Source organism: Dermacentor albipictus, unplaced genomic scaffold (genome assembly GCF_038994185.2).
Source record: "Dermacentor albipictus isolate Rhodes 1998 colony unplaced genomic scaffold, USDA_Dalb.pri_finalv2 scaffold_35, whole genome shotgun sequence".
NCBI lineage: Eukaryota > Metazoa > Arthropoda > Arachnida > Ixodida > Ixodidae > Dermacentor > Dermacentor albipictus.
Window position 1 is genome coordinate 1,095,066 of NW_027225589.1, and position 22,510 is coordinate 1,117,575.

The 22,510-nt window shown below is 44.3% G+C and overlaps 1 protein-coding gene across 2 annotated transcripts; it reads right to left on the bottom strand.

Annotated features, from left to right (window-relative positions):
- Positions 1 to 4,268: 4,268 nt before the first annotated feature.
- Positions 4,269 to 14,823, bottom strand: LOC135897242 (uncharacterized). 2 transcript variants are annotated; one of them, XM_065425824.1, is made up of 3 exons: positions 14,684 to 14,823; positions 13,533 to 13,619; positions 4,269 to 4,946 (listed from the first exon to the last, which is right to left on the bottom strand). In XM_065425824.1, the coding sequence occupies exons 2-3, from the start codon at positions 13,606 to 13,608 to the stop codon at positions 4,396 to 4,398; spliced, it is 627 nt and encodes a 208-aa protein (XP_065281896.1). In that variant the 5' UTR covers positions 13,609 to 13,619; positions 14,684 to 14,823; the 3' UTR covers positions 4,269 to 4,395. The 2 variants fall into 2 exon arrangements, with proteins under 2 accessions (XP_065281896.1, XP_065281897.1); XM_065425825.1 differs by lacking the exon at positions 14,684 to 14,823 and adding an exon at positions 13,714 to 13,817.
- Between the last annotated feature and the right edge of the window lie 7,687 nt (positions 14,824 to 22,510).

A 22,510-nucleotide genomic window follows, 5' to 3' on the forward strand; every position in this document is an offset into this window, starting at 1 on the left:
TCAGTTGATGTCACGTTGAACGTGGAACAACATTCACGTTGAGCGTGACTCCGCTAGCAATCTTAACTGTACGTTCCGTGATGCCTGCCACATCCATTTCTCCCTTAGGGGCTTTAAGGGCTTATGACCGCAGCACATAGACGGCTATGACGCACGGAGATTGCAGCCTCAAATAACAAAAGCGGACACAAACTCGGCTGTCTCACCGCTATCAGCGTCAAATAACGATGTTCATGCGACCTTCGGCTTGGGCGATTTTCGCATCTAGTAATTGGAGAGATCTGGTGCTTGATACAGAGTACTTGTCAATGTACGTAAGGAGTGCTAGTCCATGTTGCATGGAGGGCATCATTCAATGCGTGTGAACAGCTCACTGTTCCTTGCAACATTTTGTAAACTATAGGTAGTGTAGTCATCCATTGTGCGTATACTCTTTACTACAACAAAACCTCCGTGGGATCAATAAGAACAGCTCCAGGTATAATAAGAAATCTAGTTTTTTTTCCCTGATATCGTGTGCATGAGAGAAATCATGGGCTGATCGTCGAGGAGCCCGTCATTCCTCCTAGATATTTCTGTTGCAAGTAAGTAAGGCAACGAAAGGCCCAGATGTCTTTCAGCACTTCAATGTTCGTGTCATTGAAGTTCGTTAGCTTTTTGAAACTCAGATATCCCATTAGTCCACGCCACAGATCTTTCTCCAAGAACTGAATGTCGTGCTTTATCTTCTTCACATATGCTTTATTGATATCTACCTCCATGTGATGGTGTGCTGAGATGAGGGCAGGGCCACATCTTGCCTGGTCTTCATAAGTGAACTTGCACATTTTATTGCAGTCATCGCATGCTTTATGTCGTTGTTTGCAAGAAAACAACCTTAAAGGAGTGGAAAAGATGATACTCACTTATCCAGGTGCGAAAGATTGTTACGCAAGATGTTGGAGGCTCAATACATTGTGCCCAACTAACCTTGAAAAAGAAACAGAAAGCTGATTCTACCTATGTTCGGATGTTTTAGTACCGACATGCCACTGCGGGAATGCGCCTAATGTCAGAAATGCTATGGTAAGGCTACATTCGAAGGACTACTGCAACGGCCACATGAGATGAGTAATAAACCAGATGACCGATAAAAAGCACTTCTACGGCACTTATCAGCAATGTATTAAAAAAATTACCATTCTGACAGCTCCCTAAGATTAAGAGGTCGCCATAGCTCTATGAAGGAAAACGCTCACTTAGGTGCGATATGCTTAGCTCCACCTGCAACAAATGAAAAGGACATGGCGAAATAACTTCTTTTTTTCCTATATCCAAGATGGCCAAAATAGTTTTACGAATTATACAGTATTCAATGCGTACAGACACACAGAAATGCCTTCAACATTGACATAGTTATGTTTTTACTGAAGAGAGTGTCACTACGCTAATACATGTGTCTGAGCTATTTATTATATAGTGCTGGAAAACTGTCAACAGAATCATGATACAAGGAAAAATAAGAATGGGGGAGGCGTTCGCTATTAGCTGCTCCTGTCGCTTCTCAGAAGCTGCAGCTTCTGACAGGTCTATTGAAACACAATTTATTTTTCATATGCCCATGTACTTTAAAAATGATATTCTTGAAGCTATAGTGATCTCACTGATCAAAAATTGGATCTCTTAAACCACCCAGTACGATATATATTTCCGTGTAGATTCACTCACCAGGAAATCAAATTGCGGAAATCAAATTAAGCTAATTATTTCACAGAAATAAGAGCGCTGTTCTTCCCTAAAGCGTTTTATTTTTATTTTATCACATTTGTTAGGGATCCATGGGGATGGAAGTAGCCATGGGGATGGAAGCAGCCAAAGGCATAGGAAATTGTATTCACAAGTTATATACAGAGAACGACGGCTGCAGGTTAGATGGCAGAACAACATGAACGCTCCTCCGATCACCGTCTTCACCGTCTTTCTGGCGCATTCTTCCATGCTCCGCAGGATTCGTGCTTTAGTGCGCGGGAATAGCGCGTAACGGTATTGCTGAAAACACTATCGCTCGTAAACAGATTATTTGTGTTTTTTAATGCTTACTTGAAAAGAGTAAAGGGTGTGACGCTTGTTTTACAAAGCGTCGCTTTTCCGTTACGATTAGTTCAATTATTCTTATTGTAAGTGTTAAACAAGTAGTTCTATAACACCGCAATTATAAATGACCGAATTGGACTTACTTTATTGCCACGACGTTGAACCGAGACTATGACACGACGAATCGTAGAGTCGTATGACCTCCTTTGAATGGAAGTACCCATAGCGTCTGCGACAGAAAGCGATTGAAGCTAATGGCCTATCGAAAAGCTTTGATAAGCCTAAGGCGGACGAGCCTGGCCCTCATCCAAAACTTTGCTTTGCGTCAAATGTAGCGTGTCGCTCTTTGCAATCTGAGCGAAACCTTGCAAGAAAGCTGGCCAGCTCACACTGCTCATTAGCTAGAATGCTCGACCAAAGCATTGTTGACCGCGCCTCTGCAACACTTCAGACGCTCGATTATTTCACCACCACGCAAGAACTGCTGGCAGCTATTTTGGCAATTTCTTATCACTCCTAAATCTGGACGTTTGTTATTTCTCAGCTGAAGCGCTTTTTTCGAGTAATTTTTAGACGCATCCTGTGCTTTTACTTCCACCCATAACTTTAGGTTTTCTTGCGATTGATTCGTGCAGTTGAGGAGTGACAAAATCCACGCAGTGACATAGGGGTGTCCTTATGCAGTCGATTCCTGGCGCGTATTTATTGTGAACAAGCATTACTAATATGAATTTTTGCTCCGGACAAATGCTTTCATAAACGATCAAAAAATCTCTGTCATTTCTCAAGCGTGAACGAGAAGAAAGGAGGTGAATCGATGGGCCCGATGTTTTATGTGATATTATAAGGTGCCAACAAACAATGACACCAAGGACAACATCGGCAAAAATTACTTGCTTTTCATGATTGAAAGAAAGGAACGATCACCTAATGGAAATGAAAGTGGATGAGAAAACAGCTTGCCGCAGGTGAGGAACGACCCCACAACCTTCGCATTACGCGTGCGATGCTCTACCAATTGAGCAACCGCTGCGCCATTTCCCGATCTACTTTCTTGGGTATTTATGTTTTCTAGTAGAATCCTGGGAGTGCTAGCCAGCGCCACCACATGCAAACCTTGGCGACTGATGTGGAACATCATTTCTACTGCAGGCGTCAAGACAACGTGATCTTTATGGGTGAAGGCAACCGGTCAATAAACCCACACCTGCTACCTGGATGCACCAAAGCCGGCGCCTGTTGTCTGGATCAGCGAAACGGCATCTAAATTTTCATTGGCTGCGGCACAACGTCTCACAACCTCCTCGATGGAGCAAAGCGGGCGAAAGAGAACGCTCGTCACCGCGCTAATGCGCCAGGTGTGGCCTGAGGGGAGAGGGCAACATCGCAATGTTTCAACGCTCTCGCTCTCAGAAGCATGCGTTATAAGCGTGTTTTGTTAACACGCATGTTCTCGCCTACGCTCTACCTTCGCCTCGGTAATTGCTGCAAAGAAATAAATGCCTAAAAGGAGACCTAATTTGAAGGTGCAAATGTTGGGTGTGAGTTTCGCGCCTATGAACATACCTTGAGCAGCCGAGTGTCTTACCAACTGGTAGGCTAAACCAGCGCCTTCTGGATAGCAAGTGTGTAGATTTTGCTTTACGGCATTATGCTAATTGGACCGAAATTTCTTTTGCGAAACCCGGCGCGACAAAATTGGTGACGTCAAAATCACCGCGGCTTACTCGCGAGAGTGCCCATTAAAATGTGTAGCTGTCGGGAAAGGCAGCATGACGCCGCGAATTGAAGTCACCACAACACGACACCACAACAAAAGCTTAGGGAAATTTCATTTGTCAATCACTCTATAATATCTCTACTGAAAGTATTCTGCGATACCTGTCCAGTCCTCCCCACTGAACAGAAATAAAAGTATTAATAGTGTTCGAATATATTTTCTAACCAATTTTGGTGAAAGAAACTATCAGCTCTCTCATGTCAATCTTCTTCCCTTAACGTTGTTGTGGAAGGCTCAGTAATAGAAATAAACACGTGTACCCCAACGCTCCTCCAAAATTAAGGAAATGGCTGCAGCTATTATCTCTGAATATTTCTTGGAATTTTCACTAAAGACCAGCGCTTACTTCTCCACTCGCCTATGGAAGAGCAAGGACGACGGGACGTGCCAATAAAAAAACAAAAAACCAAAGCACTCTAGCAACGTAAGTTATTTTATTAGGTTCCTTGAAGTTAGAAAAAAATGACATGATTACAAGACAGTGTTGGGTTTTCACGTTGAGTTTCGGTGTCGCAACAGCGATATTTTTTATTGTGCACATTTCACTCAAGTGCCTTACTGAAGGACCTGCCAATATTATACGGAAATTGGCTGTCCCAAGCTTCTTGAAGAACACTTGGTAGGAGTGCACTCAGTGCTTCACTAGTATGGAGCACAACAGGCCCAAGACCTTTTACAACAGCACGGATGGTCTGTGTTGTAACAGGAAGTGCACGTCTGAATTTCAGGTTCACTCCTTCGCCAGTGGACTCGGCAATGGTAAATAGGGCTGTGAACCGCACGAACATGGAGCGAAGAAGTATCTCTCCTTCTTGGCCAGAGCAAGTCTTAAATGGCGTGGAGAATTCTATAGGTTCAATATTGTAGAAGTCCACTTGCACCATGCGCTTTCCTTTGGCGCAGTAGGGAATTGGGGCCCCGAACGGGCGGAGTTTGTTCAGGCCACGCATAGTAATTCTTCGACTGACTTCAATTCCTGGGAGGATGGGGTGAAACGCCTCGGGGCCGTACTCGAGATCTTCTGGAAGGTTGGCAAGCAGCTTGGAAAACATCTCCTCATCCAGTGGAACGTCTGTGAAGTCACATGGATCACCTGAAAATGGAAACGTAGCAGGAAACGCTTAGTTCAATTCAGCGAAACTGTTTCATGCAGGGACAGTTTCCAAGCTATTATTGTACTCGTTATAGCACAAGTACTGCTCTGCCCCAATCAGAGAGTTGCCATTCAGATGATGGTGAAACTATGTCATTATTTTGCTGAATCCCTCGGAAATGTTTGCAGCTACACGTAGGTGTCTGTCAAAGATTACATGAAGGCAACGACGTCTACCAGCAGGCAGGCGCAAGCGGCACTCCCACATATCAAGATTGGGTGATTGATTCTATCGGGGAATATATGGATGCTTTTCGACTGTTATATTCGCAATAAACCGATGTGCCCACCTAATACTTGTTTTTCCCAAAATATCATCATCATCATCACCATCATCATCATCAGCCTGCTTACGCCCACTGCAGGGCAAAGGCCTCTCCCATATTTCTCCAAAAACACCGGTCATGTACTAATTGTGGCCATGCCGTCCCTGCAAACTTCTTAATCTCATCCGCCCACCTAAATTTCTGCCGCCCCCTGCTACGCTTCCCTTCCCTTGGAATCCAGTCCGTAACCCTTAATGACCATCGGTTATCTTCCCTCCTCATTACATGTCCTGCCCATGCCCATTACTTTTTCTTGATTTCAACTACGATGTCATTAACTCGCGTTTGTTCCCTCACCCAATCTGCTCTTTTCCTATCCCTTAACGTTACACCTATCATCCTTCTTTCCATAGCTCGTTGCGTCGTCCTCAATTTGAGTAGAACCCTTTTCGTAAGCCTCCAGGTTTCTGCCCCGTAGATGAGTACTGGTAAGACACAGCTATTACACACTTTTCTCTTGAGGGATAATGGCAACCTGCTGTTCATGATCTGAGAATGCCGGCCAAACGCACCCCAGCCCATTCTTATTCTTCTGATTATTTCTGTCTCATGATGCGGATCCGCAGTGACTACCTGCCCTAAGTATATGTATTCCCTTACGACTTCCAGTGCCTCGCTGGCTATTGTAAATTGCTGTTCTCTTCCAAGACTGTTAAACATTACCTTAGTTTTCTGTAGATTAATTTTTAGACCCACTCTTCTGCTTTGCCTCTCCAGGTCAGTGAGCATGCATTGCAGTTGGTCCCCTGAGTTACTAAGCAAGGCAATATCATCAGCGAATCGCAAGTTACTAAGGTATTCTCCATTAACTTTTATCCCCATTTCTTCCCAATCCAGGTCTCTGAATACCTCCTGTAAACACGCTGTCAATAGCATTGGAGAGATCGTATCTCCCTGCCTGACGCCTTTCTTTATTGGGATTTTGTTGCTTTATGGAGGACTACGGTGGCTGTGGAGCAGCTATAGATATTTTTCAGTATTTTTACATACGGCTCGTCTACACCCTGATTCCGTAATGCCTGCATGACTGCTGAGGTTTCGACAGAATCAAATGCTTACTCGTAATCAATGAAAGCTATATATAAGGGCTGGTTATATTCCGCACATTTCTCTATAACCTGATTGATAGTGTGAATATGGTCTATTGTTGAGTAGGCTTTACGGAATCCTGCCTGGTCCTTTGGTTGACAGAAGTCTGATTCTATTTGCGATTAACTTAGTAAATACTTTGTAGGCAGCAGACAGCAAGCTTATCGGTCCCAAAATATACACATCGTTAGTGGGGGCTGTCACTTTATACCGGCTACTCATTGTATGTATGTATGTATGTATGTATGTATGTATGTATGTATGTATGTATGTATGTATGTATGTATGTATGTATGTACGTACGTACGTACGTACGTATGTATGTATGTATGTATGTATGTATGTATGTATGTATGTATGTATGTATGTATGTATGTATGTATGTATGTATGTATGTATGTATGTATGTATGTGCTTCTGCCCCCGCGCTCATTGGTTCTCCAATTTTGCTAATATCCAAGGTTATCGTAAATAAGTTTTAAGGAATTTTTAAACGTCACCTATGGCACAAAGCATATTTGTACTCTTTGAGTTGTATTCCTCGAAGCGTCTGACACAGCTTGCTTTAGAAATTGAAATGCATAATCGACTAATAACAAGTTAGAATGTTCACTTTTTCATAGATAATTTACGGCACACACTGCAATCTGTAAATATCAGCTGGTGATGTTGCAAGGCACATCCACTTCGAACAAATTTTGAGCATGCCATTGGCCTTGAGATATGCGCGTTGAATCGATCTGTAAAAATGCACTGTTGTTCCACTTACTTTTTTTATCAATACATTATTTTTTGCACTGAAGCTCAAAAGTGACTGGAATGCCCACTTATCTTAATCTTTGAAAATTAATATTGTGGAAATTGGTGTCAGCCTGAAATAGCATTCTAAGTTAATGTGCCTTTCGAACTCACCGATCAGAATTCGTAAATTGCAATATGCGTCATAATCTGTAAATAAAGAAGTTAATTTGTTATTTTTGTTATTAACCGATTCTGTATTTTACTTCCCATCCAATAAATATGCGCCGCTAGAAATAACCCACCGCAAGGGCTACAATTAAGCTACCTGAGATAGATATTATCACAATCTATAATGTGGATAGACTGAGTGTGACCTTGCAGATTACGCAGAAGATTGGTTGTTCTATGGTTCTTGGCTCTATCATTAAAAGCCATCTGTGATAGACATAGCTTCTTGCTTCCCATAATATCATTGGTGGAGGTGCGGAGTGATCACTTGCGCAAGACGGCGCACCGCAGCGGACGTAACCTGGCCGCCATGTCATCCGTAGGAGAGTTTTTCACCAGGGAACCATCGTTGCCACCGACGGTCATCTTGGGGCAGCCTGACAACACTGGCATGTTTTTCGGGATTGACAACGTTGACGTCGATGACTGGTTGCAGGATTACGAATGGGTCAGGGCACACATTAGGCGGGATAACAGGCTTATGTATGGTAATATAATATTTTACCTAAAGAAAACAGCGGAGGTCTGGTTCGAGACACAGGAAGAAGAGATTACAAGTTGAGACCAGTGCTAACAGTCTAAGAGGTTTGTTCGGTGAGCCCGTCAGTCTCCAACGTGCTGCCGAGAAGGACATTGGGACACGTGTACAGATGTCCACTGAATTGCACGTGGCGTACACCCAGGAATACTTCACTCTTTGCCGCAAGGTGGATAATAATATGGCAGATGCAGACAAGGTCAGCCACGTTTTAAAAGGCAACGTGAACGACCCCGTTTAACCTTCTTGTTTACAAGAATATCACAATGGTCAATAAGATCATTAGGTAATGTCGCCGTTTTATAGATGCGAAGACCCGTTGCATAGTTCAACAGTTTATGCGTCTACCCAATACCACAGCTTCATCGACGAGCCAACGCAATTTACCACGGCAGCCCAGCTCCTTCAGGAACATCGTACGTATCGTCCGGCGAGAAATCGAAGCAGCGTCTCCTGCCGCGCCAGTAACCTGGTGCCTTGATGATTATCGGCCACTCGTGTCTCTCATTCAGTTGGTCTTTGGCAAAGAATTCTCCAATGTGGGTCTTCCGTCTATCTCCTCCATCAATCATCCTGACTTTGCTTCGTATGCAGCCTCTGCTCCTGTTCACCGGAGTCAATGTGGTCCCTATCGGAGCTATCACAGCCTGGCCGAATAGCGCACACATGATGATAGACCCACCTGCTCTTATTGTGGACGTGTGGGCCGCATCTCTCACCACTGCCGAAGTTCCTGGCCAGCCAACTCTCGACCAAGATTCCCCACTTACGGCCACCACCCACTGGATCCTCGCCTACCTGCACTCTCCAAAGAGGTTGAAGACGCACCTGACAACGCTCGACTCACTGCGACTAGTCGCTCGCCATCCCCAGGTTACCGTCGTCGCTCTCCGACGGGAAACCAACTGGGGCTGCTCCTGGAAGTGGTGCTGCTCTAGCACCCCCGCTTGAAAATTCCACCGATGACCCTGCCTTCTAATCGGAACCTTCTGTACGTGGACGTAGATAGTTTGTCCCTTACAGCACTCATCGACCCTGGAGCGCAAGTTTACATCATTAGTGCGGAGCTTCGAACGGGCATGAAGTAAGTACTGACTCCTGCTCTAACTCGACAGCTGCAGGTCGCCGACGGTAGAACTGCGGCTGTGATTGGAGTATGTACTGCACGTGTGAGTGTCGCCGGTCGCCACACGTCTGTTTTCTTTAGTGTGCTCGAACATTGTCCTCACGACAGGATCACCGGACTCGACTTTGTGACCGCCTATTCTGATCTGATTGACTGTTCAACTGGTGTTTCGAAACTTTACAAACCCATTCCCGTTGACCTTCTCGCTCAAGCTCCAACTGAACTTTGTTCTGCATATTTTGTTCACCTACCATTCCTAGCAGCAACCTGCTTTACTGCTTTAGCCTGCCAATCTATACCAAACGGAGACTATGTCCTTACTTCCGCGACTTCAGTCCAGCTTTCTCCCAATGTCTCCTTCTCACACACCATCGTTTCTGTAGCGGAGAATCAGATATGTCTTCCCTTTTTAAATTTGGACAGTGCCCTCAAGTACTTCCTCGAGGCAGGTCTCTTGCCACGTTCTCACCGTCGCACGAGTGTCCCATTGCCACTCTATCAGCTGCGCCGTCTTCTAGCAGCACTCATTCTACGCCTTCTGCATCGGCCCTGCCCGACCACTTTACAAACAAGATTGTATCGGACTTCTCAACATAGCGAGCCGCAGAGCTTCGTGGCTTTTTGGAGTCGTACTCCAACATTTTCAACCTGAACTATCGCACTTTCGGTCAAACTGCTGTCGTGAAGCATCATATAATTACCGGCGATGCAGCGCCTGTTCACCGAGGCCCGTACCGGGTGTTGCCCTCTTAGCGACGAGTTATCAAGGCGAGGACTACAAAATGCTAATCAAAAAAGGATTATTGAACACTCTTCCCGCCCGTGGGCTCCCGTTGTTCTCGCGAGAAAGAAGGATGTCACAGTCTGTAATGTACGAAAAAGAGGACACTGATGGTGGCCTTGCAGACGATTAAAGGTTTAGGTTGTATGCTGGTCTACGCTTGTTGGATCCGCCATTAAAAGCCATCTTTGAATACCGATAAGCTTATCTCTTCCCGAAAAACTGTTTTTGAAAATTTTGTAAAACATAGAAATGATTTCGAAGCGTGTCCCTCAACTATGCAGAGATGACAATATACACGGCTAATTTTTTCTCTTCTATATATAGTTGCATCTGCAAGACCCAATACCATCATTTTATTACTGCATTTAGTGTGTCCGAACCACATGTGCTGGAAATTCTAGAAGTATATGGCCTTCTTCCAGCGATCACCTTAAAACATACAAAACACATGCTGATAAAACATGTAACACTCTACCGAAGGGAAGTTTGCAGGTTTCCTTCATACTTCGGGCACATGAGGCGCAATTCTTGTCGCTTATTTCAATTCGCACAGAATTTTTTTCTGCTACACAACACAGGAAAATGAATCCATTCACGCAAGTAAATTTTTTAAACGTGCCCGTTCCAAGGTACCGAACACTGCGGCGATTGTGGTAGAGCTGGAGCAATAGATTTATCTCGATTAAGGAGATATATTCACATTGAAGCAACATTCCTCTATGGGATCTCTGATTCTATTCATGAATTATATTGTGCACTATAGGGGCTTCTACAGCTGTATTCAATATAAGGAAGACTACTGCGCGAAGTCATTTAAAGTTATCGCGTAGGCACACTCGACGAACGGTTTTCACGATATTATTTCTACGGTTCACTGCTCTTTGCCTATCTTCACCTAAAGCCTCAACGACAGGGTAATTTAGTCGCGTCAGCACACCGTCAGGGGGACGCAATGCTGCATGTATTACACTGATTATGTACCTATGAGAATAATGCACCCTTGTCAAGTGGCGCGACCTGATTGAGCTTTGTGCATAAGCTCGTAGGAAACTACTCCTAGTCATGTGTTTTTTACATATACTGGTAACTTCTGCAATGGAGGGTTATATTTTCTTTACGTGACAGTAGCATAATCCCCGAAGGCTCAACGGACATCGAAAAATATTGTTCCACGTTTTCTTCGAGCGCCGCTCGCATCAAGTGATCTTTAAGGCATTACCTGCTTTTCAACGTAAATTTTAGCGTCGTTTATAGGAGGCAAATAACAGCTACAAGTCGTACCATACAGTCAAGCTCCTTATTTAGAATCTAAGGTAAGGTACTTTCCCAAATTCAATTCATTAGCTATGCAACACATGCAATTGGTAATGCTACTTTCCTAAATATCAACCATATGCGGAATTTCCTGTGACTCCGCTAACATGGAAATACAGTATGTGAATGCATTACAACAAGTGAGACTACCGAGAAACAAAGAACTATATACAACTTGCACCACACAATAATGTATTCAGAGAATTGTTGTGTACACTGACGCAGCTGTTCCGAAGAACGAAAGACTGTTTGCCTCCATGAGCCCCGTGCAATCCAAATCCTCGCCAGCTTCACGGCCGTTAATGAGTTACATGTCACAGACGATGCCATTATCGCTACTTGTAGTATTTCTATATAGCGATCATTCCAACTTCTACTTATTGGTTATACGCTGTAAAGCGGCAGAAGCATATGGAAGGAAAATGTTGCATATAAGGGTTAATTGTACATTCGGATGATTTCATATAATTTTGAAATCAAGGTCCAGTGGGCACAGAGCCCTGTCCATACCACTAAGACTACTATAATGCAGCCAACAAGATCCCTCAATGTGTTCCGTCCCCACACAACCGCCAAATGGCCTTTGCTTCGACGCGGCGTTCGAGCCCTTTTAACCCTAAAATCTCTTCTTCGACGGGATGCATGTGCTTCAAACCATTCCCCTGAGTGTGACAACGCTCAGGCTAAGAACGTTTCTTTAGGTGACATGGGTAGGGAGGGGGAGAGAGGGGAGTTTGCTTGCTCCTCCCGTAATTCCGCTTGGGGCTGTACGCCTGACATCGCTGGAAAGTTCGCAAAGTACTCGGTACACGTGTCGTAAGCGGAAGCCTGTTATATGGTCTGCCGGTCCAGGGGGGAATTTCCTCACAACATTACCTAGAACGATAACTGGCGCTGCGAACCTCTCTTATGCATTGGATACCTACCAGGCCCTCCTGTTCTGTCTAACAACGTTTGATTATTGACATAACTAGCACATAGGCAACTGTTCTTTTTGACATTGCACAAAAACGTTTAGGTTCTTATAAGAACTTTCGCTCAGACGCTTAAATGTATGAAAATTAAAATATCGGAAGACAGACGACGCCTCCCGTGCAACAGTGTCCTCCACTTCTTTTTCTCTCTTTCTTTAGCTTACTTGTGAAGTGTAGGTGAACAACATTATTCAAAGATGGAGTATCGGTGATTGAAATTTTTTATGTACTTGATATTTGAATAATAGCCTTGATTGATTAATGAAGAATATGTGTTGGCTGCTGGTAGCTACTGTCACAAACAGGATGCGTCAGCTGAACACCTGCTCTTCAAGTGTCCGCCATAGAAGCGTCAGCTTAACGCCAACATAGCCACCAACCAACACAGCAGGCACCAACACAAACCCAACATGGCCATCTAACTATACGGGGTAAGCATCTTCTATCAACTGAGAAGGCCTTTATTCCCTGCTCGGGCCAAAGCAAAGACAGCATTTCATAGCTCTTTGTCATTTCTGACAGTGACCTTTTAGAAGTCTCTTTAAAGCAGACGCACGATGAACATGCTCATTATGCGACTTTGGGAACTTTTATGTGAACTTTAAATACGCGTATATGCTTTAATCTTCATCGTATTATGACGCTTACGTCGTTGATGAACAATTCAAGGCAATTTTCGTTACGCTTTAAGTTGCAAATGGACCCTTTCTTGTCACCCATACAGGTCGTTTTAGACTCTACGTACGGCAGAATAAAATGATAACTTATTCCTTCGTCATTTTCATTTCCTTGTTTTCTTTCTATTTTTGCCATTTTACGGTTTTTATTGCACATTTTACTCATTCTCATGAGTTTGCTTTGAACAAAAGTGATAGCCAGTCCTCCACTGATATATTTTCTAAATTGACAACAACCACTTAGGCCAAGCGATGTTAAAGGCAAACCGCCCCATACACTCATGGCAGCTATCGGCAAAACAGAACAGGGCCCGCCAGCGAACTCGTATTCATGATCTCTTCAGGTTTTGCTCTTGGTGATAGCGTAAACTCTAAAGGCCACTCTAAAGTCAAACTAGAAATAGTGCTGAAAGGTTCGATCTTACAGACAGACCAGGCAACGAGCTATTAATTGTCAATAATGGACGATGGCTGTAACAGGCTACGTATGCAGCTTCTTTTGAAGAAGGCCTGCGCACATTCATGTTCATCATTAGGTCGTCTGGAAAACCTTGTATTTCTGTATGTATACTGAAAGACCGTAAAGAAGGGTAATTTCCTGTGCTATTGAAGCGTATATTTCTGTAGAATAATATTACTACCAATCAAACTGCAGTTTTAGACATTATAGCATTCACAATTACTCAAATAAGCATGTTTATTCATGCGAGAAATAAAGTTACAACTTACCAGTCCTGTACACCAACGCAGCACACGATGAAGAGAAGAAAGCGATTACGACAAGGAATTTCGTAAGGCCCATCATTACGGATAAATCTGTAAAGATATTCGGAGGTAATGCAATGTCATATTACTAGAAACCGGTATAGTAACGGTAAATAACGCTTGCAATAGATAACCCCAAACATACGGTGGGCAAGGGCTCGTAAATTTTATGCGTTGCATATTGCAATTACTCAGTTCAGCCCTTGGGCGCGACCGGGCAGCCATCATTGAGGGTATGAGCCATTTTTCATTGCGGCGCGTCTCATATGTGGGTCTATTCTCTTTTAAGTTTGCTATGTTTGTTATTAGGTTGCTTCTATTTTTATGCGTTGCATATTGCAATCACTCAGTTCAGCCCTTGAGCGCGGCCGGGCAGCCACGTGACGTGACGTCACGACAGCCGGAGGAAAAGCTGGGCCCCAACTCGCGCAATATGCAACGCATTCTTGGCCTAACCAAGCTAAGCCTGGCCATTTTTATCAGTCTAGTACACTCCCTGCTACAGCTATTCATTGGGTAACTCCAGACGTCACAGATAGTAAAGCAGCCAACAGCGCTGGCTTCTCTGGTTTGTTCAGAATTTCACGCTGTTCTACAGCTCATAATTTAGCTCATGTCACTTAAAATGTGAAATGTTGCACGTAGATATTAGAATCGTGAGCTCATTGAGTCCGAGTTCTTACACCGCTTAATCGATATTTTGGCAGCATAAAGAATTAGGAAGCCATTTTTTTGGTTTAGTTGGCCTCAGATGACTTCGTAAAGGCATCCCTTACAATTGTGTTCTTAGATGCAGCATAAAACATTTCATGTTGTTTTTCTTCAAGAAAGCGTTAAACCAACATGTTGCACAGCAGACCATGAACGTCCATCCAAAGGTATGGCAGGAAGCTTGCGCAAGAACTATACCAACAATTAGGTTGATATTGTACACAGCCGAGTAACTGTGTCGCGTGTTTCTCTTGCATAATTTATTGAGTGCTCTATCTCAACATCATAATGTAAAACCAGCCCTATTTGCCCTTAAAGATTTCAATTCCTAGACAACAGGCTTGTGCTCTAATTAAAGGTGATGACTGCAATCTACATCTTGCCGCAAGGACAAAGTGACTTACTTTCGGGTCGCTCCGTTGCGTCCACAGTACCGTTGTAGAGAGTACTAGTCCTTTAACCTGAGTACACTCTAAGACGAGCTTGCCTTCGCAACCGACCTGTACAAGAAGTTGTGAACGACGCCCCTCTCCAACTGCTTTATAAATAGCAAATTCAAGGGCGTCTGCGGACACGCGATAAGTTATTATCGTGTTGAATGTGCAACAACAGCCACGTGGAGCATGATCCCGCTTGCAACCATTTGGTAGGCTGCACGATGCCTTTCGCTTCCGTTACTCCCTCATTGACTCTAACAAGGGCTTATACCGCAGCCCTGAGGCGGCTACGACGCATGCTGATTGCAGCCGAAAATAGCAATCGCAGACACACACTCGGCTCTTTCACGGCTGTCGGCGCCAAATAACGATGTTCTTTCGGCGTTCGGCTGGGGTGATGTTTGCATCGAATATTTGGAGAAATGCGGTGCTTGATCTATGGCACGTGTAAATGTATTTACAAGAGTGCTAGTCTAAGTTATATCAAGCAGTTTAAGCAATGCATGAGAGCAGCCCACTGTTCCATGTAAACATTTTTGTACACTATAGGCAGTGTGGTCGTCCATTGTGCTTATGCGCTTTATTAGCTCAAAACCTGGGTGGGATCAATGAGAACAGATCCAGGTATGATAAGAAATATAGCTTTTTTCCTGGTATCGTATGCATGAGAGACATGGTGCGCCAATCGTCAAGATCCCGCCGTTTATCCTAGATGTTTCTGTTGCCAGAAAGTAAGGCATCGAAAGGCTCAGATATCTTTCAGCACTTCGAAGCCACGAAGCCACCAAAGGAACAAGACGGAAACGCCGGTGAGGTGGTCCATCCGAATGATTTTCTTCGGCATTCTTAGCATTACGAGAACCGACAAACTTAGTTTGCCATCATGGCGCAACTTGCGAGCTTTTTTACGACCTTATAGTATTCACACTGTTTTTACAAAACTAATATGCTCGTTTCCTTGGTTGTTTGAGAACACATCGAGCAGCGACGCAGTCCCTAAAAGAATTAGCCTTACTAATAATATACTATTGGTTAGACGAGCGCAGTAGTTAAATTAGCAGCGCTGCATGGAATACGGATAATTTAATTTGACTATACATCTTAAATTTTGAATTGCAAAAACGATTCTATCAATTTTATTCGTTTTTTTTTAAAGTAAAGTAAGCAGTTTGTTGGCCATGCAAAACGAGCAGGTCATAATTTTGGTTATCACGGCTTGTCCAAGAACGCTTCGCTGACGGCCGTGTAAGATTCCTACTATGATTTGTTAGTTTGACACAAACGACAAGACTTCCACCAAATCGCTTATCGCAAAAACGGAAATACGACTGAGTATAACTGTGCTGTTTTCTATCGGACCCCTTCAATATACTATGCCATACGTAGAAATTATTATTCTTATAGGATTTGTTGCATAACGCCTGGGATACATGGAGCCGAATTTCACGGCGAACATCACCCGGAAAAAATACACGCGGCGTGACGACGCCGATGGTTCGCTGGCATCGCTTACAATCAGCGATAAACCGGCGGACTTGTCAGTGTTGCCAAGTCCTAAGAATATGTTTCTGGACAAGAAATGAAGTACTAAATAGGCGTTATATTGTAATATTTGTTGTTATTGACTAAACAACTTGGAAAAAAAGTTTCATAGAGGCGCTTACAAACGATTTCCGCACATTTCATTGAGCGGTTCTGGCTACGTTGATCGGTGACACCGTGGAGCGCAGGCGTTGCAGAAGGTCTTCAGTTTGACCTAGTTGGTGTTTACTGCAGATCATATTGACCGCAAATAAAGACGGAGACAGGCGGAAGGGAACACCTAAACAACACGGGTGGTGTTCTTTATGTGTACTCCCTGGCCCGTGTTGTTTATGTGTTGTCTTCCGGCTGTCCCTGTCTTTATTTGCGGTCAATGTGATATGTTCCGGAAGATTTTGTGGTTCTCCAACCGTCACTTTAATTTACTTTGTGTAAAAGCACATTGTTGTTCTTCTTGTTTACGTCTGCTTCAGTTCCCGTTTTAAAGCCTCCTCCAGCTACAAGCGTTTACTACTGCCGCCGGAGAGGATAGAATTATTGGTATTTGGCCTGAAATGGGCCTGTAAGCAGCTCTCGTTCTCGATGACCTAGCCATTCCGTGCGCCACCTGTGCCCACACAGATGCTAACAGCCAGAATAGCAGACGTGGCCGGCTTCTAATTGTAATCGGTCGTCGCTCTTTTGCCTCAAGGCGCTCGAGCAGAAGCGACGTATGGCTCTAGAAGAGCAGGCGTGGTTTCTGATCGAAGAAGCAGAAAACTAAGCTTTGCGCGCACGCGTGCCTAAAGCAAAAAAGAAAGAAAACAGCACCGGGTGCCGCGAACGAGAGACCTATACCCGACACCCTATGGGCGGCACCCCACACGCAAGAAAGACAATAGTAAGAAAAGCAGTACAATGCGTAAACTATTTTACGCCATGGAACTTTCCAGCGAGTTGGTAAGAAAACTGCGCCGCACTTATAATTATTATCTGCTGCGTGAGCACATCACTTAAGTTTGTAGACGGAAAAAAAGTTTACACAAATCTGTACTTTTAAACGTTCAATATCCGGCTGTAATGACCAACAGAGTCCATTTCATGCGCAGAGAGCCCGAAAGTGCGCGGCCAAACTAACCCAAACACCCGCATTGCGCCGCTTCAGCGCAGCCCGTGACGGTTGCTCCGATAGAAAAGCAAAAATACACAAAAGCCAGCCAGCTGCCGGAAGTTGGATGGAGATCGATCGTCGCGACACCTGGTGAGCACGCGAGGCACTCCCGTCATTGCCGACGTCGATTTTCGCCGGGTGGCGTTTTTCCGAGTAGTCCGAGTAGCCGGCAGGAGTCAAACTTCTGAACGCCGAGGGGTCGAGGTTCGCCGCCATGCTTATTTCGTCGCCTGGACTCCGGTTTTCCGCTCCATGTAACTCGGGGTTATGTTGTTACCTAAAGAAACCGTAGTTCCACATCATCATGAGCCTTGCTGAAAACTGACGATGAATTTGCCGAGGGTTTCCAACCCCGACTTTCCACTACGACTTCTATCTTCTGTGAAAAGAAAAATTTAACCCACAGTATCTCGTATTTAAGGGCTTTGAGTGCTGTAGCCTCTCGATGAACTACTTTATCCCAACCTTGCCGCTTCAAAGCTTATTCTCTTTAGTTCTTTTTTGGCAGAACGCCAAAATTTTTATACATTTTGTATCATACCTATTCAACATTAACAGCTCATCACATGATGCCGCGCTGCTTTCGTTGATTTTTTTTAAGTTAACGGGTATGGGTTTGTGGACCACACTAGTAAACACTTTCTATGTAAGATAACTGAAGCTAACAACCTATCCAATTGCGCACGTTTTACTCTCAATTCGTTAACTTTTTGAAACTCAGATATTGAATTAGTCCACACCGCAGATCTTTCTCCAAGAACTAACTGAATCCTTCACTTTGTCTCCATCACATATGTTTTATTCCAATCTACCGCCGTGTGATGTGGAAGTGGTCAGATAAGGGCAGAGCCACATCTTTTTGTGATCTTCATAAGTGAACTTGTACATTTCATTGCAGTCATCGTAGGCTATATGCTGTTCTTTGCAACAAAACAACTTTAGAGGAGTGGAAAGCCTGGTACTCAATTTTACAGCTGCGAAAGATTGCAACGCAAGAGGTTCGGCACTCAGGACATTGTGCCCAACTCACCTTGAAAAACAAAGAGGAAGCTGATATGTTCGTATGTTTAGTACGGACATGGCACTGTGGGAATGGGCCTTGTGTCACAAATGTTACGCTAAGCCTGCATTCGAAGGACTACTGCAAGGGACACACGAGATGGTTAATAAACCAGATGTCAGATAAAAAGCACTTCCATGGCAATTAAAAGCAATGTATTGAAAAAACGAAATTTGCATTCTAGCAGCTGCTCAACATTAGGAGATCGCTGATGCACTACGAAAGAAAACGCTGGCCTAGGTGTGATATGCTTAGCTCCACCTGTATTACAAGAAAATGACGTGGCGAAATACCTTCTTTTTTCCTATATCCTAGCTGGCCAAAATAGTGTTGCAAATTATACAGCATTTAATGCTGACAGATACGCAGAAATGTCTTGAAAATTGACATGGTTAGGCTTTTACTGAAGAGAGTATCACTATGCTAATGCATGTTTCTGAGCCATTTATTATATAGGGCTGGAAAACTGTCAATGGAATCATGACACAAGGGAAAATAAGAACGGGAGAGGCGGTCGCTGTCAGCTGCTCCTGTTGCTTCTATGCGAGCTGCAGCTTTTGATAAGTCTTTTAAAACACTTCATTAATTTTTCGTATGCCCATGTACTGTAAAAATGATCTTGTTGAAGCTGTAGTGATCTCACGGATCAAAAATTGGATCTCTTAAACCACCCAGTACAATATATATTTCCGCGTAGATTCACACACCGACTGTCAGTAGCCTCAAACAAACAAGACTGCCCTCATCAAAAAAAAGGAGAATGGTTTCATATTGTCAAACAGTTAAAAGGTGCTAGACACTCCGTGAACTTCACAACACACCCTTGTCTGGTTTATGTTATGCTCAGCAATGGTTTCCTTCTTGCTATACTTCAAATATAGGTACGTCATTTCCTTCTTTCGTATTCACAACACCGCTCCGTTGGAAAATTTTTGTTAGACTTTTTTGACCATCAAGCTATATGAAGCCTACATACGTATCTCACCCTTGACAGATAAAAGGGGTTTTAAAGCGCTGCAGTGAAGCTCTGTTACAAGTACCTTCTACAGTAAAGGGTACAAGTATTCTTTACCATTTTGCAAATACTTTCTCTCAGACATGAGAATCTGTAAACTCTGCTTCGCCTACTTTTTATGATACTAGCCGTGGTTTGCTTAATATGAAGCCTCTATAGTATTTTCGTGCGCATTTAGATTATAAATCTCGACCTTTGTGACAATTTGATTCAACGATTAATGAGACAAGTGGATTTTTTTTCACAAGTGTGTTAAACCTAAATAAAGTGACTATTTTCTTTTCGAACTGACATTCTACCAAACTTATCCCTACTGTGTAATAATGCACTTTCTCGCAGTAGCTCCCTTGCAGGTAACGATGGCATTAATGTGAAAGTGAATACACTGCCATTTCTTAACCGGTTGAGAAGTGAGTGAAAGTAGAAGAACGTGAACCATGTAGTCAAACAGCTTTATTTTACACATTCACAACACATGATTCGCGAACATTGTGTAAATGCGTGCAAGGTGATGTCGTGCGCCACCTCTGACTAGTCAAACAGGTTAGCACTCACTGTTTCTAGCGCCTATCATACCGGTTGAAGATTTACGAAGAGGACCAAGACGCAAAATCTACCAACTTTTTTACGTGTGCGGCGCCATGTGTAAGTTTAACACAGATTATGGACTTTCCTCACCACTTCTAATTTTATCACTTTTCTATAGGCCGCAAAGGAAAGGGGCAAAGGCTGATTCTGGCGTTTTACTAAACTACCCCCATGCATTTAGTGCGCTTTCCTGTCCATGCATCTATGTCCACTGCCACTTAAACCACCACGACAACTGACAGCAGTCGTTCAACTCGCCGAGACCAAAATGGTTCCATTATGTGAAGTAAAAATACAAACATCTCCTGACCGGCCCCGTGACCAAAAAGATGTGGCCAAATCGGCGGCTACAGTCACAATTGTCGCTGGCCGCATCTTCATGGAGTTGCTGTAAAGTAGATGTTCAGAAAATGCCCAGTAGTAAATCACTGACCTTTCGGGTATGTCCCCTTGTTGCACGCACGGTGTGCTTGCCCTGCACGTAAGTACGCTAGCCAGCTAAAAAAAAAATACAGCTATTTTGTCCTAGTTATCCTGAAATGATTAAGTTGAAAACCATTTCCAAAAATTTAGTTTTTTTTTCGATTGGTAAACTCACCATTATTTGTAGAATTCAAGCATATTGTGGGCGCAGAACACACCAAATGTCGCCAAAAGTAGCATTTCTTTTTTATTTGTCCGAATGTCATTGTGCATGAATATCGCGCTGTCGAGCTAGAAGATGGCAACGTTCCCTAGAGCTAATGAAAAAAATGCAGAAGCAGTGGTATTGGTTACATGTCATTCCACGCAAACTCAATGTGACAATACAGCTTCTCAAGGTGCCTAGTAGAAGTGTACCTTTTCTTGCAGAATACAGCGACAGCTGATCGGCAGGTAATTTTTCCGCATAGGTAAGAGCGCTGGTCTTCTCTAGGCAGTTTTGTCACAAGTAATCACATTTCTTAGTGATTAGAGACATATAGCCATCGAGATTGGAGTAGCCAAAAGGGATAGGAATTGTATTACTAAATTATATATAGAGAGACATGGCGGCATGCTAGATGGAAGAACAACAACACGAGTGCTCCTCTGATCGTCGTCTTCACCGTCTTTCTGGCGTGTTCTTCCATAATCGGCAGGATGCGTGCTTCAGTGCGTGGGTATAGTGCACAACCTAGAACCACTGCCGGCGAGAGCGGCGTCTCGGCGCTTAAGGAACAGTAGAATCGTGTTCGACAACATAAGCCTTAAGCCGGGAGACGTGCACGAGATCAGTGGAGGGCGCGGCAGCTGATCGACTGTCCAATGGAGTGATCTCGCATGTGACGTCAGTGATCTGGCGTAGGACCTTGTAAGACCCGGAATAGCAGGAACTAAGCTTGGACGACAAGCCAACGTGGCTTCAAGGCGTCCAGAAAAGGACCAAAGTGCCCGGAGAGTAATTAAGGAATCTTTGATGGTGATCGTAGCGGGCGTTCTGGAACAACTGGGAGGCATAAAGACGATCCCTTGCAATATGGCGAGCCGTCGCAGCTCGAGAAGCTGCATCGCGGGCGTTTTTTGCAAGAGGCTACCCAGGTGATCGTAAAAGAGTCTTGAAGGGCAATGTGGGATGGAAGCCATGCAAGAGAGAAAAGGGGGAAAGCCAGGGGTGTCATGGCGTGACAATTTGTAGGCAAATGTTACGTAAGGCCATCGGAGCTGGTGTTGTTGTCCCAATCACGGTACTCTGAGAAAACATACATCGAGAGAACTCAGGTCAGCGTGTGGCTGAGGCGCTCGGAAAGCCCATTGGGTTTAAGGATGGTAAGCAGTGGTTAGCGTGGGACGTATGGAACACCAACGAAGAACTTCGTCGACGACTTGGGACAGAAATGAGCCACCACGGTCGGTCAAGTGCTGTCGACAAGCGCCGGGGCGACAAACAACGTCCTAAATTAGAGATTCCGCAACGGCATTGGCACAGCTTGTCGGCAGTGCCCGCGTGAGAGGGTATCGTGTCGCGCAGTTCGTAGTTACGGCAATCCACTTGTTCCCAGTTAGATATGTTCGGAATGGCCAGATGAGATCAGGGCCGACGCGGTGGAAGTGGACACCGGGAATGCCTATGGGCTGAAGAAGACCAGTTGGCGACAAGGATGGATGCTTCTGGCGCTGCCAGGACTCACAAGCACCAGCGTGTCGGTGCACAGAGCGGTAGACGGCGGGCTAGAAGAACTGACGCCGAACGCGATCGTACGTGCGAGTTACGCCGATAGGTTCAGTGGTTGGGGCGTAATGAAGCTGTTCGAGAACAGTGCAAAGGAGTGTTTCGGAAACAACCAGTTGAAGCTCTTGGCCATCGTAGCTGGTGTTGCGGCTGTATAAAATTACATCACAAGCCCGCATCATTGTAGGGAGGATGCAGAGTGATGACAGCGAAGACGTTAGCATCAATCATCACTTACAGCACATACA